The 21,061-nt window shown below is 41.0% G+C and overlaps 1 protein-coding gene across 5 annotated transcripts in view; it reads left to right on the forward strand.

Moving 5' to 3' along the window:
- The first annotated feature begins 602 nt into the window (after window positions 1-602).
- LOC137279154 (integrin beta-PS-like) overlaps window positions 603-21,061 on the forward strand; it is a 62,673-nt gene continuing 42,214 nt past the window's right edge. For 3 of the 5 annotated variants that reach the window (XM_067811631.1, XM_067811634.1, XM_067811632.1), the window contains exons 1-7: window positions 603-715; window positions 1,736-1,811; window positions 2,888-2,976; window positions 3,092-3,202; window positions 4,453-4,516; window positions 4,854-4,894; window positions 6,334-6,401. In XM_067811631.1, coding sequence (XP_067667732.1) covers window positions 1,763-1,811; window positions 2,888-2,976; window positions 3,092-3,202; window positions 4,453-4,516; window positions 4,854-4,894; window positions 6,334-6,401 — 422 coding nt within the window. In that variant the 5' untranslated portion in view covers window positions 603-715; window positions 1,736-1,762. The remainder of the gene's footprint in view (window positions 716-1,735; window positions 1,812-2,887; window positions 2,977-3,091; window positions 3,203-4,452; window positions 4,517-4,853; window positions 4,895-6,333; window positions 6,402-21,061) is intronic. The other 2 variants (XM_067811633.1, XM_067811635.1) reach the window with 1 other exon arrangement.

Below are 21,061 nucleotides of genomic sequence, written 5' to 3' on the forward strand. Positions count from 1 at the left end.
CTCCGCGGTTTACCACACCAACTTCTAAATACCACTTAAACACGTTCAGTTGTTACGTGTTGCAGTCACGTTGTTGTGTTGTTGTTGTTGTTGTTGTTGTTGGTAACTGTAACAAATAAACATACGCGGACTCAGCAACCACGGATAACGTTCCGAAGATAACCTACATCGTCAGCGTAGATCATATCACTTCATGGGTGTTGATCGTCCTCGGGGAACACTCAGTCTGGTAATTCCGGCGTTTCCATGTATTCCCTTCTCCTCTGTTGGCTACGCACAGCACAGTATATGTACGTACAGAACATTAACTCAGCCCCATCGCCCGTGTTATGGTTTCATGTAGACTTGCAGAGGTCTCTAAAGTAATAATTAATAGTTTAAATAATAACTGCTAAGAGGTCTAAAGAGAAAGAACACATTGACCCTCTTATAGACTGGTGTCCTTTGACGCACTCTCCTCTCATGCAAACTTGTCTCTTCAAAGGATAAATGACTATACATCCATGGGTTTAGCATTAGTTAGCCTGTTAGCAAGGCTTGGTTTCAAGTTCCATGGTTCATGCCCCTTCGTCAGCTGTTCAGCTCGTCATAATATTTGACAAGCCACTTCGTGCCGCTTGCTGGAGAGGTCAAGGACTTCATCTTGAATGTTTCACTGTAACTCTAGTGTATGAGTGTGAACGATCATTGACGAAGCCAGTAACATCCAGCCTGTGTAAGTACGATCATGTATGTGAATGTATCTATGCCCGTGTTAGACTTTAGGTAAAACAAGGTGCTGACTACGCATGTCATCCACTATACGAGACAGTATTTCAGTTATTATTCCAACACATCTCAAGTATGTGCAGTTTAACATAAGACGCTGTGTCTTAAGTGATGACTCATGTTTACAAATAGTTCGTATTCATTACAGTGTTTAGAAGAACGGATATACCCAGAAGATGATTTACGATTGCATTGCGGCGCTTAATCCAGCATGTGTTCCATGATAGTACCACAGATCTACCTTGTAGACTAGCCCCATGTTCGGAATCCCACCCAGTGCTGGCGATCAGCGTTAACCCTAAATACACTTATATTTAATACAGAAACGAATCATTTCGCAATATAAGATATTAGTCAGACACATCATATAGTCAATGATAGCTGACAATAACGTTAAAAACCGGAGGTCAGATTGTTTACAATTCACAATATACGTCAACAAACTGTATATAATACTAACCGTAGAACGCATGTGTTTGCAATCTTATTGAACATACTGAGTGTACCATCAGACCAACACACTTGCAACACACACATCACAAAAACAACAACACAAACAAAAAACAAAAAAACAAAACAGAAGAATTTAAGCATAATAGGGGAGGAATGAAGCACAGCTGATTCAAGCCAACCATTGACGTTTCTTGAGAATTTACGCTCTTCGGTGGCGGCTATCTAAACTGAATGACTGCGCAGCAGTAACAGAATCTCATGGCTGGCATCCTTCCATTGCATGGCTTACACCTTGAGTGTATTGTAGTTGTACCATTAGTCAGTCAAGCTTATCATCCCTTGTGTTACAGGAAAACGTGTTTTTGTTGTCATCAGTTTATTACATGCAAACATGCCGCAAGACATATAGAACTATTTGCGTTAACATTCTTTACGTTATTTTCATTTCTGCGAACTAAAAATATATAACATTTACATAAATGACTTTACCATGTAAGTTTTGTTACTGTGACAGCATACGCCGACTCCAGAGACAACAGAAATGGTCATCTTGACTGCCTTATTGCTGCTTACAGCTGCGAACTTAGCAGGTACCCGTGTGTTATATCGCCGTTGCTTCATTGTCCTTTTAAGTATGATGAAAGGGTAGACTAGTGGACAAATCATCCGCTACCCAACTGAACGCCCAAGTTTTTCTCCCTCATGGATGCAATGTGTGAAACCCGTTTCTGGTGTTCTACGTATGTCACATAATATACACACACACGCACACATACACGCACGCCCGGAGCCACACACATATAATACACACACAACTCACTGTGTGTGGAGTGAACGATGATGAGTGAGTATGGATTTACGTTTCTTTTACCAACACTCAAACAATATCACGGCTGGGGACACCATGGATGGACTTCACTTACTGTACCAATGTTGATAACTTAACGAGCTAACGCTTTAACAACCACTGGGCTGGCTACCCAACCGCCATTTGTGCAGTAATTGATCCCAAATGACGCATCATTGTATAGCATTATGTATGCTTCTATTCCAAATGCGGCAGTGGAGTCTGTTGTATAACGCCACACCGTAATACATGTAGTTAAGTCCACAAATACGGTGACTGACGTCATGAGGTCCGATGACATGCGTCGATCAAGTCATGGAACCAATCTGCCAGCTCTCGTTATTTACGACAATCATGGAAAAATTAACTGGACATACGATTCGTTGATCAATCTTCAGCTTGATGAGCAAACGTTTCCACCCATCTCGTGGCCAACGTCTACCCACACAGTCACACGTGCCAACAATTTCCACTAAGTAGCATCAGAGACCGCAAATAATGGTATCTGGTGATTGTGCTATACTCATTCACTGAAATAACTTTCTTTTCGCTTAGCCAGTATCATGAGTTCTGACTTGCAAGCATTGATGTCGTGTTAATGGAATATTTGATCAATGCGTTGCTAAAAATACGATTTAGTTGTTTAAAGGAATGTGTTTTTAAACAATTTCAGTGAACATGATGTACCTAGCCACGTGCGTTAATTTTTCGACACACGGAAATTCCATGTCAAATTGGCTGGATGTTTCTAATTTTAGAATGACTTGGTAACGCTCGTAGTCCTGTGTGTATCCTTACTGTGTATTGTTGTGTCTACAGTGTCCAGGAAGACCATCTGTCCCACAAACGCCACCTCCTGCAGTGCATGCATCACCGCCAATGTCAAGTGCGCGTGGTGCAGCGAGTTGGTGCGTAACTAACAGATTAGCCTTGCTTCATGTTGTAATTGTATACCACCATATTAGGTACGTACACCAAGCAAAACTGTGTCTAATGCATGTCATACCTATATATTATCGGCAGGATTATTCTCGGGGACCTCGATGCTTGCCCTTAAATAAACTGCAGAAGGGTTCAACTTGTCCTGACGAACATATTGTGTCACCGGAACGGGTCTCCGTGACAATTACAAAGGTAACGAATAAATGCACTTTATGACTGAAATAAGTGTCTTTGTCATGTAACACTATTTGTCTGGCACATGTCGAATATTCCTTCATTTAGCAGGGATATATATTAATGTCATGATTTTCTTGGATAGCAGTCGAAACGTATCCATTGTAGCTCCCAACAATATACATTGGATACGCTTTCCTCTAACTACACAGAGATATCCACGTTGTTACCCATGGTCTTCATGGAGCATAACACAGGTCACTACAAATGAGCTGGCAGATACATAAATATTGAATGAATAGCCATGAACGTTGTAATGTTATATTATATTTGAGGCTTTCGGGAGCATACATGTAGTACACTACTGAAAGAAAAGTTATAGAGCTAGCCGATATAGAGCTAGCCGATCAGATTACTACGCTCAGTCTGTCATGCCAAAGGAGATTAACGGTAGTAATATGAACATTCTGTTCTGCCAAGGGAGATAAACTGTACTGATATAAAGATTCCGTCATGCCAAGGGAGATAAACTGTACCGATATAAAGATTCCGTCATGCCAAGGGAGATAAACTGTACCGATATAAAGATTCCGTCATGCCGAGGGAGATACACTGTACTGATATAAGATTCCGTCATGCCAAGGGTGATAAACTGTACCGATATAAAGATTCCGGCATGCCCAGGGAGATAAACTGTACTGATATAAAGATTCCGTCATGCCCAGGGAGATAAACTGTACTGATATAAAGATTCCGTCATGCCCACGGAGATAAACTGTACCGATATAAAGATTCCGTCATGCCAGGGGAGATAAACTGTACTGATATAAAGATTCCGTCATGCCAGGGGAGATAAACTGTACTGATATAAAGATTCCGTCATGCCAGGGGAGATAAACTGTACTGATATAAAGATTCCGGCATGCCCAGGGAGATAAACTGTACTGATATAAGATTCCGTCATGCCAAGGGTGATAACCTGTACTGATATAAAGATTCCGTCATGCCCAGGGAGATAAACTGTACTGATATAAAGATTCCGTCATGCCCAGGGAGATAAACTGTACTGATATAAAGATTCTGGCATGCCCAGGGAGATAAACTGTACTGATATAAAGATTCCGTCATGCCCAGGGAGATAAACGGTAGTAATATGAAGATTCTGATATGCGAACGAAGAGTAACTGTAGCAAATGAAAGAATCTGCCTGTGAATATGATTTCGTCGTTAAATATTTTCACTCACTTGCAGAATATGTATGATTGCAGGCCCGTGAAGTCAGGCGAAACCGTCCCATTACACCACAGATGGTGAAGCTTCATTTGAGACGAGGTAGAGGAGTATTACCTCGATACACTCCAAACTGCAACACAAACGCATTGACTCACATCAACCTGACATTGCTTTAATTAAAGCTGTTGTCGTTACGTTTGTCCTTAAAAGCATCTCACTTCACTGTGGGCAGTTTATCATTATAATTTTTGTATTGTTATTGTGCTAATGTACACGAGCGTTGTACAAACGATTTGAATACTGGAACCAGCTGTCTGATTACACGGTGTCTGTACGCCTGTGTTGTAATGAGGAAACAAATACAACAACTCTCATTCCATGACGATGTAGAGCCATGATTTTGTGACACTTGCTGTTATACATATTCCATCTACAGGTGCCAAGGCGAACATTCCTTTCCGTGTTAAAGCCAAGACGGTAAGTCTTGGTGTTCATCTATATCTATATCTATATCTATATCTATATCTATATCTATATCTATATCTATATGACTACTCCTTGTGAAGTTATTTTTACGACAATCTGTTTTCTGTGGTTTCTTCAGTTACCTGTTGTGTATGTAGTTTACACGTCTTTTAAGATGTGACACTAGTTTCCTTCGAGACAATAAAGTATTATCAAACCAAGTCCAATATCAAGCCCCGTAAAGAGGTTCAAGTGAGCATATGGCCTTTTGTTTGTGTGCTGTACTGTCCTTGCCGTCATAATTGGTTTCTGTTAGGGTGGATGGCAGTTATGAATCTATGTGGAACAATAATGCGATGCGGTCTTGTGCATGGTATGTAAATAAGACTTTCCAAATTGAAAATATATTCTTAATTTTTTGGAAACTGTTTCAACTTCAGCTTAAGACATACGCATGCGTCATGCTTCTGACTTTTCGCAATGATGATGATAATACAATTTGGTTTGCATATGAGCATGACTTACGCACGTGAATCCAAGGGCAGTTTTAAAATTTGGTCCAACAGGTGATCATACCTTAGCGTACAGGAATTTATATGCAAAGCATGTGCTTCAGTCAATTTTTCAAAGGCGATGGGCCTGATGTAGATACGCTACGAAGACGCTAGTCATATTGACGTATAAATTATGAAAGTAGGGTATGTGCGCTGCATGTTTCGTAACTGATTTTACAGACGACAGTACAAGAATGAACAAGAATGACTGGCATATGTATCGCTCGGACGTAATGTTTCAATAATGATTAAGCTGTTAACATGGACAGTAATTACATAACGGACATAAGAAGCAAAGACTCGGCCAACACACGTTATGCGTGGACACGTGGCATTATAACAGGAGATGATCTCTGCAGCTGAACTCTTTGGTCGTGACCCAGTGATGTTTTGTTTTGTTGGTTCCGTTTCGTATTACTGAAGGCTGGATGTCATGACTGGTCTTGGAAAAACACTCACGTTATCAACAGGAAGTACTAGATACCATGTGTCAGTTTCATAACCATCCCAGCCAGTCGGTCGATATTCTTGGGTGACTACGCCACCCACGCCGTTCTAAAGACGGCATAGTCCGTGCTAACAACATCTCAGTGATACTTATTCAAGAAAGTTTGTGTGACAATCGCATTGGAGGCGTCGTCATGGTTTCCATACATAACTGATATTCTGTTTTTGCGTATTCCTCTCGGGCTGCAAGTTCATGTAAATTGTGTTAACGCCAAATTCAATTTCAGTTTATTAGAGTAAAAGATAAAGAGATAAAAAAGAGCTGTGAGAGTAAAAGAAATTCCAGTTTCCAATTTGATACGTGGGGTTTGGTTTACAAAAGCACACGAAACAACATGCAGTAAAACATAACGTCATTCTGGTACATTGGTTAACACTTTCGTTTTCCAGACACCGGTGATAATGCAGTTTCGCTACCCGCGAGGGGTGAGGGTTACAGTGCAGGCTGACTGTATGGGGTGAGTGGCGCAACGTATGTTGAGAGCTCCATATCTATTTAAGGGTTGACAAATACCGGTACTTTGAGTGAGTTCACTGGAATATATATACCCTCATGAAATGACCAAAGGAAAGCAAACACTCTCTGTAAAGGTTCATTTTCCAAAGAGTTCATAAAATGAATGGCAGTGAAAGACTTGTGGTTAGTCTTAAGCGGAACTCCAAACTCATTCTTGAAAACGTGTGGTTAATTCCTACCGAGCGATTAAAAGTTGCCAAAAGACCGTCTGACTAACGCAAACGAAACCACAGACGGGATACATAACTCTGTCGCCAGAGCCCTGAAGTGACGTCATAGAAGAAATGATTTTCAGTTAGTTGTATAGAAACTGTGTAGGAATCTCGTCATTTTGCTGATTTCTCGACGTCAACAAAAAATTGTTGTGTTGCCGTCAGTTGCAACTTGGGGTCGGGTGATGGTGTCACTATGCACAGATTTCGACCGACCCCGTAGCTTGTGCTTCAATTGGTTGTTTGTGTGTGCGAAACGAGCGTTGTGGGACGCTGTTGTGAATACTAAATGGATGGTTCGCCCCCTATCTCGCTTCCTTCATAGAAAATGCTATTGAGATTTGTTTTCATCCAGTTATATAATCAAGACTACTTGCTACACATTGCTGATCAAAAGGATTTTGCATGAACATAACGATTTCTTCTTCGGAAGCAGGTGAGCAGGGATAATTGTAAGCAGGGATAATCTACAACACTATGTAGTCTCCCTGTTGTAAGTAATATTAAATTGACCCCGGCCTCGCTTCCAAGAGTGAAATTGTTATGTTACAAACAATACCATGCAAAATCCCATTGTCCATCAATCAAATACATATGTTACTATCAGAAGAAATTAATTTTGATTTTGTAAGTCTGTGAAAACAAACTTAAATAGCATTTATCCTCAGACAGGGCTCCGCCTTTTCTTAAAATCGTGAAGTCACGGGCTTAAGTCCGTTCAATTAATGAGATTATGGTTTGTTTTCATTAAGTTAGAAATTCAAAACTACTTTCTACTATTAGTTAAATATGTATTTGGTTCATGGCCAAAAGGATTTTGCATGACATAAAGTGTAACATAACGACTTCTTCCACGGAAGCAAGGTGGGGGTTACTTGCTAAATTCACTTAGTTTGTAAACGTTCACATGTAGACACTTGTCAATGTACGTGCTTATATTTGGTCTTACAATCCTAATTACTTTACAGTCACACTTGTATGCATTTTGAAACTTAATAAAAATAACCACTCTGCTGATACTTATAGCTAATGTAGAACAGGAATGTAATATCTACATTTTATAGTTTGCCTGTGTGAATCGTTTTTTTTCGCGTGCACGCACGCCCTAATGCATGTTGTTTGTACACTTCACGACGAAAACAATGATTCTATTGAATTTTTCATTCAGAGCTCTCTGTAAGACCATTTCTGTAAAGATCATCATTTAATCTACTGTTTGAGTATCTTAGCTGGGTCCGAATTACATTGAGTTTCCTGTTACCAAAGGAGAAATATCCTGATGCTTTTGACATATGTGAGCTTATATACGATTTACAACTTTTAAGTGAAACTGATTCACTAACACATAAGGGGAGATTATTCCAAATTTGTGAAGATGATGGAAAAAAAACGATTGACTGTAGAGACTTGTGCAGGAAAAAGACAGGGAAAGATCACGAATGTTTCTAAGATAATAATTTGTCTTAGATTCAACAGTTTGAGGCATAAGATCATATAGGTAGTCTGGAGCATTTTTGTTGTAGATATTATAGAATAAATACAGTTTTCGACATGTTCTTCTCTCTTTTAACAATTGCCAACCTGTTTCACATAACAGAGATTCTCTAGTGGCATACTTTGGTAAACCAGTAACTTTCCTCACGGCCTCAAACTGAACTTTTTCAATTTTATCAGTTAAATCTACCGAACAACCATCCCACAATTCACAAGCATATTCAAGATGTGGTCTTATAAATACAACATAAATTTTATTTAGAATGTCTCTGTTTAACGTGAACTTTAATTTTCTCATTGATGAAAACATTAAGGACGTTTTCCTCACAACATTTTCAATATGAGCATTCCATTTACAATCAGAAGAAAGTGTTACTCCAAGATGTTTATGAGAGTTTTCCAATCGAACACATTGATTTTGAAATGCTAAATTCAGAGCTGCTTTGTTATTCTTAAGACTGAAAAGTAAAGCTTCTGTATTGTTAGGATTGTATGTCACAAGTCAACGTTTTGCCCAACACGATACAATTTCTAGATTCCTATTGAGCGTATCTTGCATAAGCTTGTGATTGATAGATGAAAATCCCATTGATGTATCATCGGCAAGCAAGCGTGCAGCACAGTCTAGTTCATCGGCAATATCATTAACGTATACTATAAACAGAAAGGGGCCGAGGACTGATCCCTGGGGTACCCCTGCTGCAAGTGATTCGGGGTTTGATAATGAACCATTTAAAACACCTTTTGAGTTCTACCACTGATGTAACACTGAATCCATTTAAGTAATTCTTTACATATCCCGTAGCTAATTAATTTATGCAGTAATCCTCTGTGCCATACTCTGTCAAAGGCCTTTGAAACATCACAAAAAAACATGCAATAGTCTTCACGTCTATCTAGAGCTGAGCAAATATTGTTATATAGTTCTATTAACTGATGAGTCGTAGAATGGCCTACTTGGAATCCTGATTGATATTTATATAACAATCTATTGTCCAGAAAATAATTTGACATATGCTTCATGACAATTCATTCTAAGATTTGTCCTAAACAACGGATTAATGAAATGGGTCTGTAATTACTACAAGTAGATTTATCTCCCTTTTTATAAAGCGTTCATCTACTACAATATGACCCAATCTACTAGTTGTACGCAATTCAAGTAAGGGAAGTGGTTTGTCTTTTTCATCGAATTTGCAAATAGATGCAAAGTATGAGTGTAGTGCTTCCGCTTTATCAAAGTCTGAAAATATATCTGGACTCTCGTCAGTATCATTACATCGTAATGGCGGAATAAGGCTTATAGATCCTGATTCTTTAATTAACCTTCTTAATACTTTCCAATATGAAGGTTTGTTTTCTCTGCTCATTTCAGATATGAATTCATCAAGGTTCGAAAAATACAGTGTCTTTGCGTAACACTTCATGTTGTTAACTTTATTTCGTTGTTTACGGTATGCCAATTTATCCTCGCATCTATCAGTTCTTCTTGCTTTTCTTCTCAACTTATTACGTTTTCTTGACTCACGTCGTATTTCCGAATTGTACCAAGGTTTGTCATTTGGTCTAATCGTCACTCTTTTAGATGGAACACATTCCTTAATATTTTTTTATAGATGATCATAAATGCATATGTTGCTTCATCTATATCAGTATTGTTTGTTATCACACAATTCCAGTCGGTACTAGTTATGCGTCTGTTCAATAACTCATTGTCACCTTTGTTATAACACAGTACTTCTCTGGTATAACATAATAACATAGAGGTAGCAGTGTTAATGGCAACCGATGTGCCCCTATGATCAGTAGACACTTATGTCACTGCTGAAATCCACCACACCACTGTCAAACACGTCAACATCGTTACTGATTAATACGGGATCTAAAAAAGCTCTGCTTGCTCTAGTAACACGTGTAGGGTCCTCAATAACATTATACAGTACCTTTCTGTTCATAATATCTTATCTGTTCGATAAGAGGTCTTCATTCAGATCACCAACAACTACAAGTTTTGAAGTAAAGTCAAATGAACGTTCTGTTGAGTTTTCTAACCTCTCCCCAAAGCTCCCGTTCGTGCCTGGGGGTCTATAGGCAGCACAGAGCATGATTGATTTCTGACGTAAATACATTTCTAACCAAATTGTTTCATCAATGCTGTTTTCCAAATCAAAACATCTTTTAAGACTCATTTGAGCTTTCACATAGACCATGATGTCTCCACCAAAAGCATTTCGGTCTTTACGTAATGGTTCGTGAAAACTGTCCCATGCGAACTTTGTGTTAATGATCGAGGTATCTAAGTGCGTCTCAGTGAAACAAACCATTTGGTTTTCAGATAGGCATTCGTTCAAGTGACCTAGCTTGTGTCGCACGCTTCTCGTATTGAGGTGAACTATTTGTAAAGTCTTGTCTAATGATTGAGTTACATCATGCACAGGGCCAGGATTCAACACAATGTCATCAGAACGCATACGCAACAATAGAAATACAAGCACCACGTTGGTGTTACCTAACGATGCTGTGACAAAACATAGAGCACATAATAGAACCCACGCCTTACACTCTAGGCTAAAGATACATTGTTGAGCTAGAAAGGCTTCTAAAATAAGACTATAGCTTAATACGTGTTTTTATACCTTTTGTGCTGGCTCGTTGTGTGAGTCCATGACAAAATCCGATAACAATTCTATGTTGGGTTATATCATTACCCATTCTAATGAAGCATTGCACGATACGAGTATCTATTCACTGACGTTGCCATAGCTTAATTAAACTTGATGTATAGGGGGTTTGGCTGGAGGTGATGGGATTAGGCAATGCAGAACTTCGAAGTACAAATATTAAAAGAATAGTAAGTTTTGTATAATAGGTTATGTAACTGTTAGATATAGCACATTTAGGATAGTAATTCTTAATAGCAAACAATGCAGAAGATGGATATACACAGCTGGTAAAGCAACGAAAAGAGAGGAACTATGACAAGGTATGATACAATGTAGTTAATCTACAACATATATACCATACAACAAGAATATGTACAATACAAGTGGGATACTCTAATGGTTCTGCAGCGGGAAGGTGTTTATACAGAACGATAGTTCCTTATCACCAAAACCGACTGGTGGTGATTACACCTTAGTCTACTAAATACTGAAACACTTTAGCTTCTATGAACATAGTGGGGGTTATATAAAATGTCAGGATTGTCCAAAATATACATTTATTTAGTCACTACATGAAATCCCAAACAATCCGTACGATAAGTCAACGAATATATCAAACTTATCTGCGATACCTATCCAAGTCACAATCATTTTTGATCTTACGGGTCGTACCCTTTGGCTGTTCTTCCACAAAGATTCTACCGTCTCTTGTCCAAGTGCCAGAGAACCACTTGTTCTTCCAGATATCTCTCGACTTCTTGAACAGTACACTTCTAACCTTGGTTAGGTCCTCATTGATATACACGTTCTTGTATTTCTGTGATAGGCGTCGACGGTGTTCGATCATGTAGTATTTGCTGTAGTGGCTCATGAATTTCACCATGATCTGTCGTGTTCTCCCAGTTTGTTTCACCAACTCTGTGGCATCTGTCTATAGCTGAGATAGGTAAACTATCATCAAAGGTATTTAACACATCCATCACCACTTTGTGGATTTCCTCATATGGGGACTCTGTTTCGCGTACTGTGTTGTTCAAGTTCGTCGGTTCTTTCTTCAGCATGTCTTTTTAGGGTTTTTATTTCGTTTTTCTGCTAGTTTTTCACTTAGTTTGTAAACGTTCACATGTAGACACTTGTCAATGTACGTGCTTATATTTGGTCTTACAATCCTAATTACTTTACAGTCACACTTGTATGTATTTTGAAACTTAATAAAAATAACCACTCTGCTGATACTTATAGCTAATGTAGAACAGGAATGTAATATCTAGATTTTATAGTTTTTTAAAGTTATAGGAGCAATGTCTTTCCATTATCGTGTTCGAGGAATGCATCCAACAATATCCACTAAAACGAGAGATATACCATTCATCTGCAGATTTCCCAAGTGATGTGTCTTTTAACTGTCTAATTAATATACGAAAACGTGATGTATCGTTTCAGGTTTTCTCACACTGGTGTATAGTCTCATTGGCCACCCAAGTTAGCTCAAATGACGACTAATTGCATAATGTCCGTCATTCTTTTATAAAAGTTATTTAGTTAGCCAATAGTGAGCAATCAATCAATGGATTGGTGGTTAATCCTTTGCAATATGGATGTTGTTAACGTTTTACACAGACACAGACACGACAGAGTGTATTCACTCAAAGCCCTCGGACATCAATCTCTTCCTCAATATTTCTGTAAACACCCTACTATTGACAAATTTGTGTATCTAATGAAATGTGACTATTCAGCACTTAATTCTAAAATTGCCAGATTTAGCAAAACTGAACTTAGCTCAATGTTTTGATGTGCATCAAATTGCTGTATGTTCTCTGGGTCACATTATGTGAGTTTTGAGAATAAAATTTCTGTTGTTCTGTTCTGTATTCAGTTTAGATTAGTAAAAGTACATATATAAGCACTACCTTTTGACAAATCCGCATTTAAATCCGCATTACGTAATTAATCAGCGTGTTATCGGTTAATCCTTTGATCGATCCAGACACAAGAAATGCCAAATGGGCACCTTTTCGGGTAATCTAAATGGCGTTACCACTAATTATAACTGTTATAAATTCATTAACTGAGCATCAAGTGAATGATGCCAAATAAAGTGTAGGTTTATACCACCTAAGTCGGATAACAACCTGGCGACACCAAGTGATTTTGACAGAATCGTCTATGAAAACAAGGGTTGTAACTCGGAAACTAGGCAAAGTAGGAAACAAAACTAAACGATAGTAAGTTGTGAGAACATTTGGCTTTCATTTTTCACAACAGCTATCTCGATTTCAGGTTTGTACAAACCTGTAAACGAAATAGTTTACCCCCTGAAATGTAGATGAATTCTCCATAGACCCTCATACTTATACCTCATATTATGTCACGGAGATGCGCTGATTGGCTGAAATTTCGTTCGCGGCTGAGAATTGGGCACTGTTGTCCAAAGGGTCGATTTAAGGTAATTAAAGGTCGAAATGCGTAGTTTTAATGATGGGGTTTCATTTATAACGATGCCAGTAAGTGTTTTATGTATTTGCACCCCTTAGAGTATATGTGATCTTTAAAGGTTTATATTGCATTTTTATAGGTTCACTATTTCATACCTTAAAGGATGTATACACGTTTTATTTTGTTGATGTTTCCACTAACAGCTACATAAGAACCAGCTGTGTCGCGGAATGAAATAGTTTCTGAAAAGCAGTTACTTGTGTATGCAAATCTTCTGTAGTTTGGTTACAACAGAGAGTTTCTAACATCTAGTCTATGACTGTTGTTCCGTATCTGAGTGAGCCGATCGCCATAATGCCTTTACTTCGATACACCACAACGGTGGAGGCATCCGAGTACAGAATGATGTGAGATGAGGGTGAAGCTCATTTCAAGAGTATGACGATGACCATCGGTATTAGCATCGCAAATACAGTACTCTCATCTCGAAAAATGACATTTCATATCACAGGTCTTTGTTTTATCTGGAAATGAAGTACAAGTGAAACCCGGTTCTATATATTTGTTTCTATTTTATAGCGAATAGTTACCAGTCATGTGAATCCTACTCCTTCCAAAAATTTACCGGTCTCAGCAGTCTTACTGAACACGACTCTCGGGCCCACTCTAGGAAGGCAGTCGGCCCTAATGGTTGTAACTGATATGGAGAGGACTGAACAAACAGTGTGCTTTATTACGTGTAACACCGTTTTAAATTGAAATTGTATCAGTTAGTGAAGTAAAGCGGGTGAATTTTTTCGGATTAACGACATGGTAACGTGGCCCCAAATTTGCCACAACTATGTGCACTGGTCATTTGGAATTGTCAAAATACGAAGAGACTCAGTACCAGTGACTCTGAATAAATCAGCTCCGTTTGAATAAATTAATTATAGATTGCAGAGAGACATTTCACACAAAACACAGGTGACGCAAACGCCTCCAGCCACTATGCGTGGCGAGATTTCCAAAATTGTTACTAAATTAATTAAGTCAGTTGGCTGACAAAACGAGATAAGTATGATTACGAAACGTGATTATGACATAGCGAAACTGAAAAAAATATTGTGAAACTGAAAATTGCAACGATAGTTTGGATGTATCATGTTAACTAACAGCTGTAGAGAGGATTAGTGTGCACGGACATGAAGTCAAATCTGTGACTGTAGTAGTATAGGGAATGACAGTCCGAAAACACTTTTCAAAAACCCCCTCTAAAAAGCCTCATTTACTAAATGAGGCTTTGGTGGGGGCCATTAGCTCTTGCTATTATTGCCCCTACTACAAAGCTACGCCATCACGTTTACCGTGACTTGGCAGGCGGTAACACTGTGCCGTACGGTACGATCAATAATTCTTCTCTTACAAACCCCCTACCCGGCCCACCCCTCAAGTAGTACAAGTTAGGTTCGTCGGCTTTTATATCCACTTTATCTATGTTGTAAGTTTTGACTGACCATATAGGATCGGTGGCTCGCTTACGGCAATCACCCTCGTGTTCCCCCGGCTGGTATAGATACCTCACTAGGGCCCTATCCGGTATCTGTTTCTCCTTCCCACGCAATGGAGCGGCCGACTCTGCAACTATTGATTTTAGTTTGATAGCGTCTGCCGGTTTCTTACCGGTGAGACGGGTGACTTCATGGTTGATTGCCGACACCACCTTGGGTAACCTCGTGACCCATTCAGTCGATCGTTTTCCAGGGGTGGCCATCTCCCTAAGTAGTATAGGGAATGATAGTCCGAAAACACTTTTCAAAAACCCCTCTAAAAAGCCTCATTTAGTAAATGAGGCTTTGGTGAGACCATTAGCTCTTGCTATTATTGCCCCTACTACAAAGCCACGCCATCACGTTTACCGTGACTTGGCAGGCGGTAACACTGTGCCGTACGGTACGATCAATAATTCTTCTCTTACAAACCCCCTACCCGGCCCATCCCTCAAGTAGTACAAGTTAGGTTCGTCGGCTTTCATATCCACTTTATCTATGTTGTAAGTTTTGACCGACCATATAGGATCGGTGGCTCGCTTACGGTTATGTTATGTTTACCTCGATGAAACAGTTTAACGTGAACCGCCTATGATCTCTTTGGTGTTCGTAATAAAGGCTTGTTGGGCTTTTTGTATCCCCTGTTCTATGTACTTTTTTTTCTCATCCTCGCTGATAGCAGACTTACGAGACTTGGACCGAATATCTTGTTTCATTCCGTTATATTTTGTGAGTTCAGATAGGATTGAACGAAACTCCTCTTCTGAGATCTTACTGTCAGAGAGTGCCGTGGAAATACGCTCACTAACTGTGTTCAGCTTTGCTTCGGCCAGAACCCTGATCTCGTCGTGTTTCAATGCCTTACGATTAAGTCTGCGTGATACTAACTTAAGCGCCAACCCTACCAACCCTGTCACCCCAGCCGTTATTTCAATACCTAGCACTATAGGTGCAGCCACGATGGTGGTTAACAACCCAACGCCTGCCGCCCCTAGTCCCATGCTGGTTGCCATAAGGGTAGTGTCAGCCCCGTCCACGATATTGAAAGCTCTATTATATTTTTTACATAGTGCTTTCCGCGTGTCACGGTCTTGTTCTAGTTGGCGTTTCATATCACATAACTGCCTCAAGCGGAACCCATCTACGGTTTCCAATGTCTTCGCTACTTCCTCTACGACTGGGTACAGGCCCATCCTATAATGTATATTTTGAAAGATATTTTAATTGGGGTTCAGTTAATATTCTATCAATGTATTTGAAGTCTATAAGTTCTAGACTGTTAGTCAGGGTAATAGGTGAGAGGCTAATAGGATTTATTGGTATAGAATGAACCCCACTGAGGCTTATTAAGCGGTTTATAGGACCCGTGGTATCCTGTTGTATAACAATACGGCAATATTTGCCTTTGTGTATGCTAAACCAACCTATTGCCACCCCGGGTAAAATTTGGTGTCTTATTGGGCGGTCTCCATTGTCTGAATACTCAAAGAAGACTTCTATGATGAGTGTGAAAGGGGGGGTTATTATTTCAGGATTACTAAATGTTAATTTATTTTCGAAGAAAGCCGATAACCCATTCATGCTACTTCTTATTAATGTCCTCTCCGGAATGAAATCCCCGACCCAGATACCGTTATTCCTAATCTTAGAGATACGCCCCAATTCAGTTAATGTGATATAAGGTGAGGTGGGTGTTAAGTTGAGCAGCCATTTAGGCTCTTTAAAATCTAATAACGACACCCGTTTGTACACGTTGTCTTCGAATTGTAGGATGTATAATTCACCTTCCTCACCAGGCTGATCGAATCCCTCTGTATCTCCCAGGTCGTTAAGTGTAGTGTTGGGATGATGACTAGTCATTATTATACTATTATGATATAATTTCCAACTGGTTTTCTGATAATAATTCAGGGGTTAACTTAATACCCATGAAGTGTATGTTGTCAGGCAGGAAGATATTGATTAGTGATATCTTGTTTTCTACGATCACGTTGACCCCCTGCAGACTGGTCTTGGAGTCGACACCCACCCGCACGTAAACGTTGCAAACTTGAAACTGGTGTCGTTTCACCCACCCGAGTTTGATCCCCTTCACGATCTCGACATCATTCCCCGATGGTTCCCCTAGGTAGACTTTGATGAACAGTGTTGAGTTTGCCGGTAGACTCTCTAGTATCTTAACCACGCCTTCGAATTCAGACACCAACTGCAATTTCACGTTTTGCATGGCCGGTTTACTCGATAGCATGTGGGCTGCTATAGTGTTGACTGGGCTGACGACTATGCTACGTCTCTGAGTTGGGACGTAAGCCACGAGCAGGGTTCCATTGTTCACGACTTTGTTTAGGTGGTTGTCTTTGTTATCCGTGAACACGTAAGGGGAGACGAGTCTAATATTGAGAAACCATTTGTTATCGGGTAACAACACCCACTTGTCATCTTCGGTGAAGACGAGCATATATGGTTTGTTTTTGACGACGGTAGTGCTCTCAACATCGTCTAAGTCGAACAGTTTACCTCCGAATGATGGGTATATTCTCCAGTTGTCATCACCGGTGTTGACGAGGGCGTACTTAGTGTTGGCTGTTGCCCCTGTGGTATCTATCATATCACTTAGGGCTCCACCGGAGGGGATTTCAACGCGTTTGTAAATGTTGTTTTTTAGTTGCAAGGCATACGATTTACCATCTACTCCGGGAGCGTCGAAACCGCGTGTGTCTCCGAGGTCGGAGATCCCGATATTGACGCATTTTTTCACTCCGGGCCCTTGTGCGCTAGTCATTTTACGTGAAGCGTTAAGCTTAGGTATCCTATATTTACAGGATTATGATTTATATCTAACACCGATATTGTCAGCTCAGGTATGTTGCCCTGGGTTAATTTCTTATACTGCCGTGGTGAAAATGACTCGGTTCTACCGTCGTTGAATTTCTCAGTTTTCACCGGCACTGCTCTCAATATAGTGGAAGGGTGACCTCCTTGAATGTTATACGTTGTGCTCACCTGACCTAGATGAATGTACAGCTCTCGGTACGGTACTAGGTCGGGTAACTTCGTGCCTGTGACGGTTGTTGTTGGTTTTATCTCGTCAGGAGACATACCGAGTATCCTCGCTAATGGTCGGCCTAGCCTCAATGAGGTTCTTCCGTTGTTGATTAACACTACTGTGCCGTTTGAGTCGTTCATTTTGAGTTCGGCTCCCAGGGGTTTGAAGACCTCGTCGTTTAGAGAGCACACGCTGTAGTAGCCGTCAGTTATTTGACTGCGAGTTCCACTGACGAACAGCTTATTGTTGCTGATATTAATGTTAGTCCATTGTGGTAGGTAGGTGATATCGCAGAGTGCGACTTCGAGTTGACCTGACGTGTTATCGATCGCGTGCGTCAGCTGAACGGCCTCACCGCTAGTTATTCCTGGAAGTGTTATGTACATATTACATATATATTTATTTATATAATAGTTTTAAAATGTATTCCCCTGGTGTGTTTTACCCTAAACTGGATGTAGATTTCTCTCCCATGAAGATCGTGGTTGCTCCTGAGTTGTATTTCAATGCCCAGCTTTTAGATGTGTTCGATAAGTATAAGCTTATGGTGACTAACATTGGGGCAGTCCACGCGTGGTTCAATAACCCTATGCAGTTCTGGCAGAATCAATTCAACTTTGCTGTGTGGTGCGCTACAACGGGGTGTGGTGTGGCATTGACCGACACTCGGCGTGGACCGCTGAGTCAGTCTGTGTTCAAATTCCACGTGTACTACCAGGTCAGACGTATCCTTAAAGAGATCAGTGCCCCCCTCCCACAGGACAAAGCGTGGGACGCAACAAACAACCCATACGATAGACGGGCCTATGAACGTATTTGTAATGAATTCGAAATAAACCCGAAGACGGATTGGCGTTTGCCGGGGCCGAACCACGGGTTGGGTATTCCTTCTGATGGCGTGCGATCAGTGAAAGAACTCAGTGATCTTATACTGAAACAAGGTAAACTACGCCCGGACTTTGCTTTGTCGAGTAATGAATGGAGGGATGATCGTATGAACTTTAAAGGTGGTGTTGCTTTCACAGTCCAGAAAGTGGAGCAGTCAACCGCAGACGGGTGGAAAATGTTCATGCTGGACACGTCGAAAGGATTCACTCGTGCTGGTACAATACGCTTGAACGACTCGATTCGAACGTACGTGTGGGCGCTGTTGGGTGCGCAGTCGATGACGCGTTCCAACATCCTCGGTAAGGGAACTGCTTACGACGCTCAGAAACAGTTCGTTTCCAACGTTGAGGATGCTATTAATTCTCCAGTTGATCTCCCGCGGGCCATCGAACGCTACCAAAACGTGTTAGAATACGCCAGATCGAAAGTTAACTACGTGTTCGGTGTGGGGCTGTATATGTCTCCGAGTGATATGCAACTGAGAGTAAAAAAAGTGGTGGGTTATAACAACAAAATAGTCATAGCCACGGCGGACCAAAAGTTGGGCATCAACCCCGATATTAACACCCCCTATATCCCACACATCCCACCACGTGAAACGGGTATAGTGGAGCCACCTCCGGAGCCTAAAGTTCAACCAACACCACAGGAGGTGGCCCCTCATATTCAGGCCTCCAATCAGCAGCATATTGATAATAAAACAGCCCTAGTGGTTGGTGGGGTAACTTTGGGACTTATTTGGTTAAAGATTTCTTAGCCGCTATGTACACCAGACCCGCCACGGCGACGATGGCTGCCCACAGGTTTTGACTGAGCCACATGGCAGTTTTAGACAGAGCGCCCAACAACCACGAGACGATGCTACCCAGGATGCCGGGAAGGGCTTCGGCGGCTTTACCAGCCAGTTTAGCTAGGCCTTCCCCGAGTTTTTTAATCCAGTCTTTAACACCACCACCACCGCTGGGAGTTCCACCGCCGGCACTTGGGGGTGTGGGGGCACCCCCCACCAGTGACACCACCAGGGTTGATATGATGAAACCCAATGCAGTTAGAATGCTGGCGATGGTGATCCCTTGCTCCCGGAACAATATCCGAATCCTGTTGGCTAAAGTTGTATCTTCGTTCAGTATTCTATCGATTGTTTCCCGAATACGACTGATCTGGGATCGAAGATGTTCACGATTCGAGGAAGCGGCTTCCAATCGTGTACGTCTCTCGTCTTCTAAATCACGTATTCGTTCATTGATGCGACGCTTCATATCATCGTCGTCAGTTTCGGTGAGTTTGGTTTTTTCCCTAGCGATGTGCTCGTCGATTTCGTTCAGTTTCCCCATGTTGTTCACGAGTTCTCCACGCACGCGTTTCACGGCTTCATCTAAGCCGCGCAGTTCCCTTACCGGAAAGTCAAATCCCGGTAACGGTTTGTCCCAGTAGGTGCTCAACAGTTTTTCTATGCTGTCCGAGGCTTCTGTAGCACGCTCTGGCGTCATTTCATCTATAGTGGTGAGGTGGGATCTGGTAGCTTGCAGATCTTCTTTAACGGTCTTAGGTATTGCACCACCGTAATCACGCATGTTTAGATGTTCACGGATAAATTCAGCACCACCATTGCGGCTGGCTAGAGTTGACAAGGCCAGTGGTTTTTTATTGATCTTGTTAAAGAGGTCAACCCCTGGGGCAGACTTAAGACGTAGAACACCCTTTGTATCAACAAAAAAATTCTTATGGTATATACCCTGGGGTTCAACGTAGTTTTTATCGCTTTTTAAACTTTTGTAATAATCATTTACCGTTGTTTCCAAGAGTTCTTGGCTCAATGGTGAACTAGTAAATGAGGTCTCCTGCTCATCATCGAATGCCTGGGCACTAGCGCCCGGCATCTCCGTCATATCTATGTCTTCATCCATTAGTATTTAAATATATTTTATTTATATATAACAATGTACGGTAGAAAATTAGATCCTTTCAGAAAATTGAGAGAGCCATTAGGTGCCAGAGCCGTGCGACAGTCGGTGACCATCACCAACAATCCCAGCAAGATAGACCAGAACCAAACTCTGCTGGTTAGATTTCCAAACCTTGGTGAGAATGACCTCATTGTACCAGGCACTGTTCGACTGGCGTTCAATATCACGTTGACCTCCGACAACGACAAACGCGAGCTAGTGCGGAACGTGGGTCGAGCTATCATCAAGAAAACGACCGTCAAGATCAGCGGTAACGAGGTGCTGAGCATCGACGACAGCGACGTGTTTCACTGCTACAAGGATCTCTGGAAAAGCGAGAGAGAACGAGTCAATGATGTGTACCAGGGTATCAGCAAATCAACC

The sequence above is a fragment of the Haliotis asinina genome, chromosome 3 (assembly GCF_037392515.1).
Source record: "Haliotis asinina isolate JCU_RB_2024 chromosome 3, JCU_Hal_asi_v2, whole genome shotgun sequence".
Classification (NCBI taxonomy): Eukaryota; Metazoa; Mollusca; class Gastropoda; order Lepetellida; family Haliotidae; genus Haliotis; species Haliotis asinina.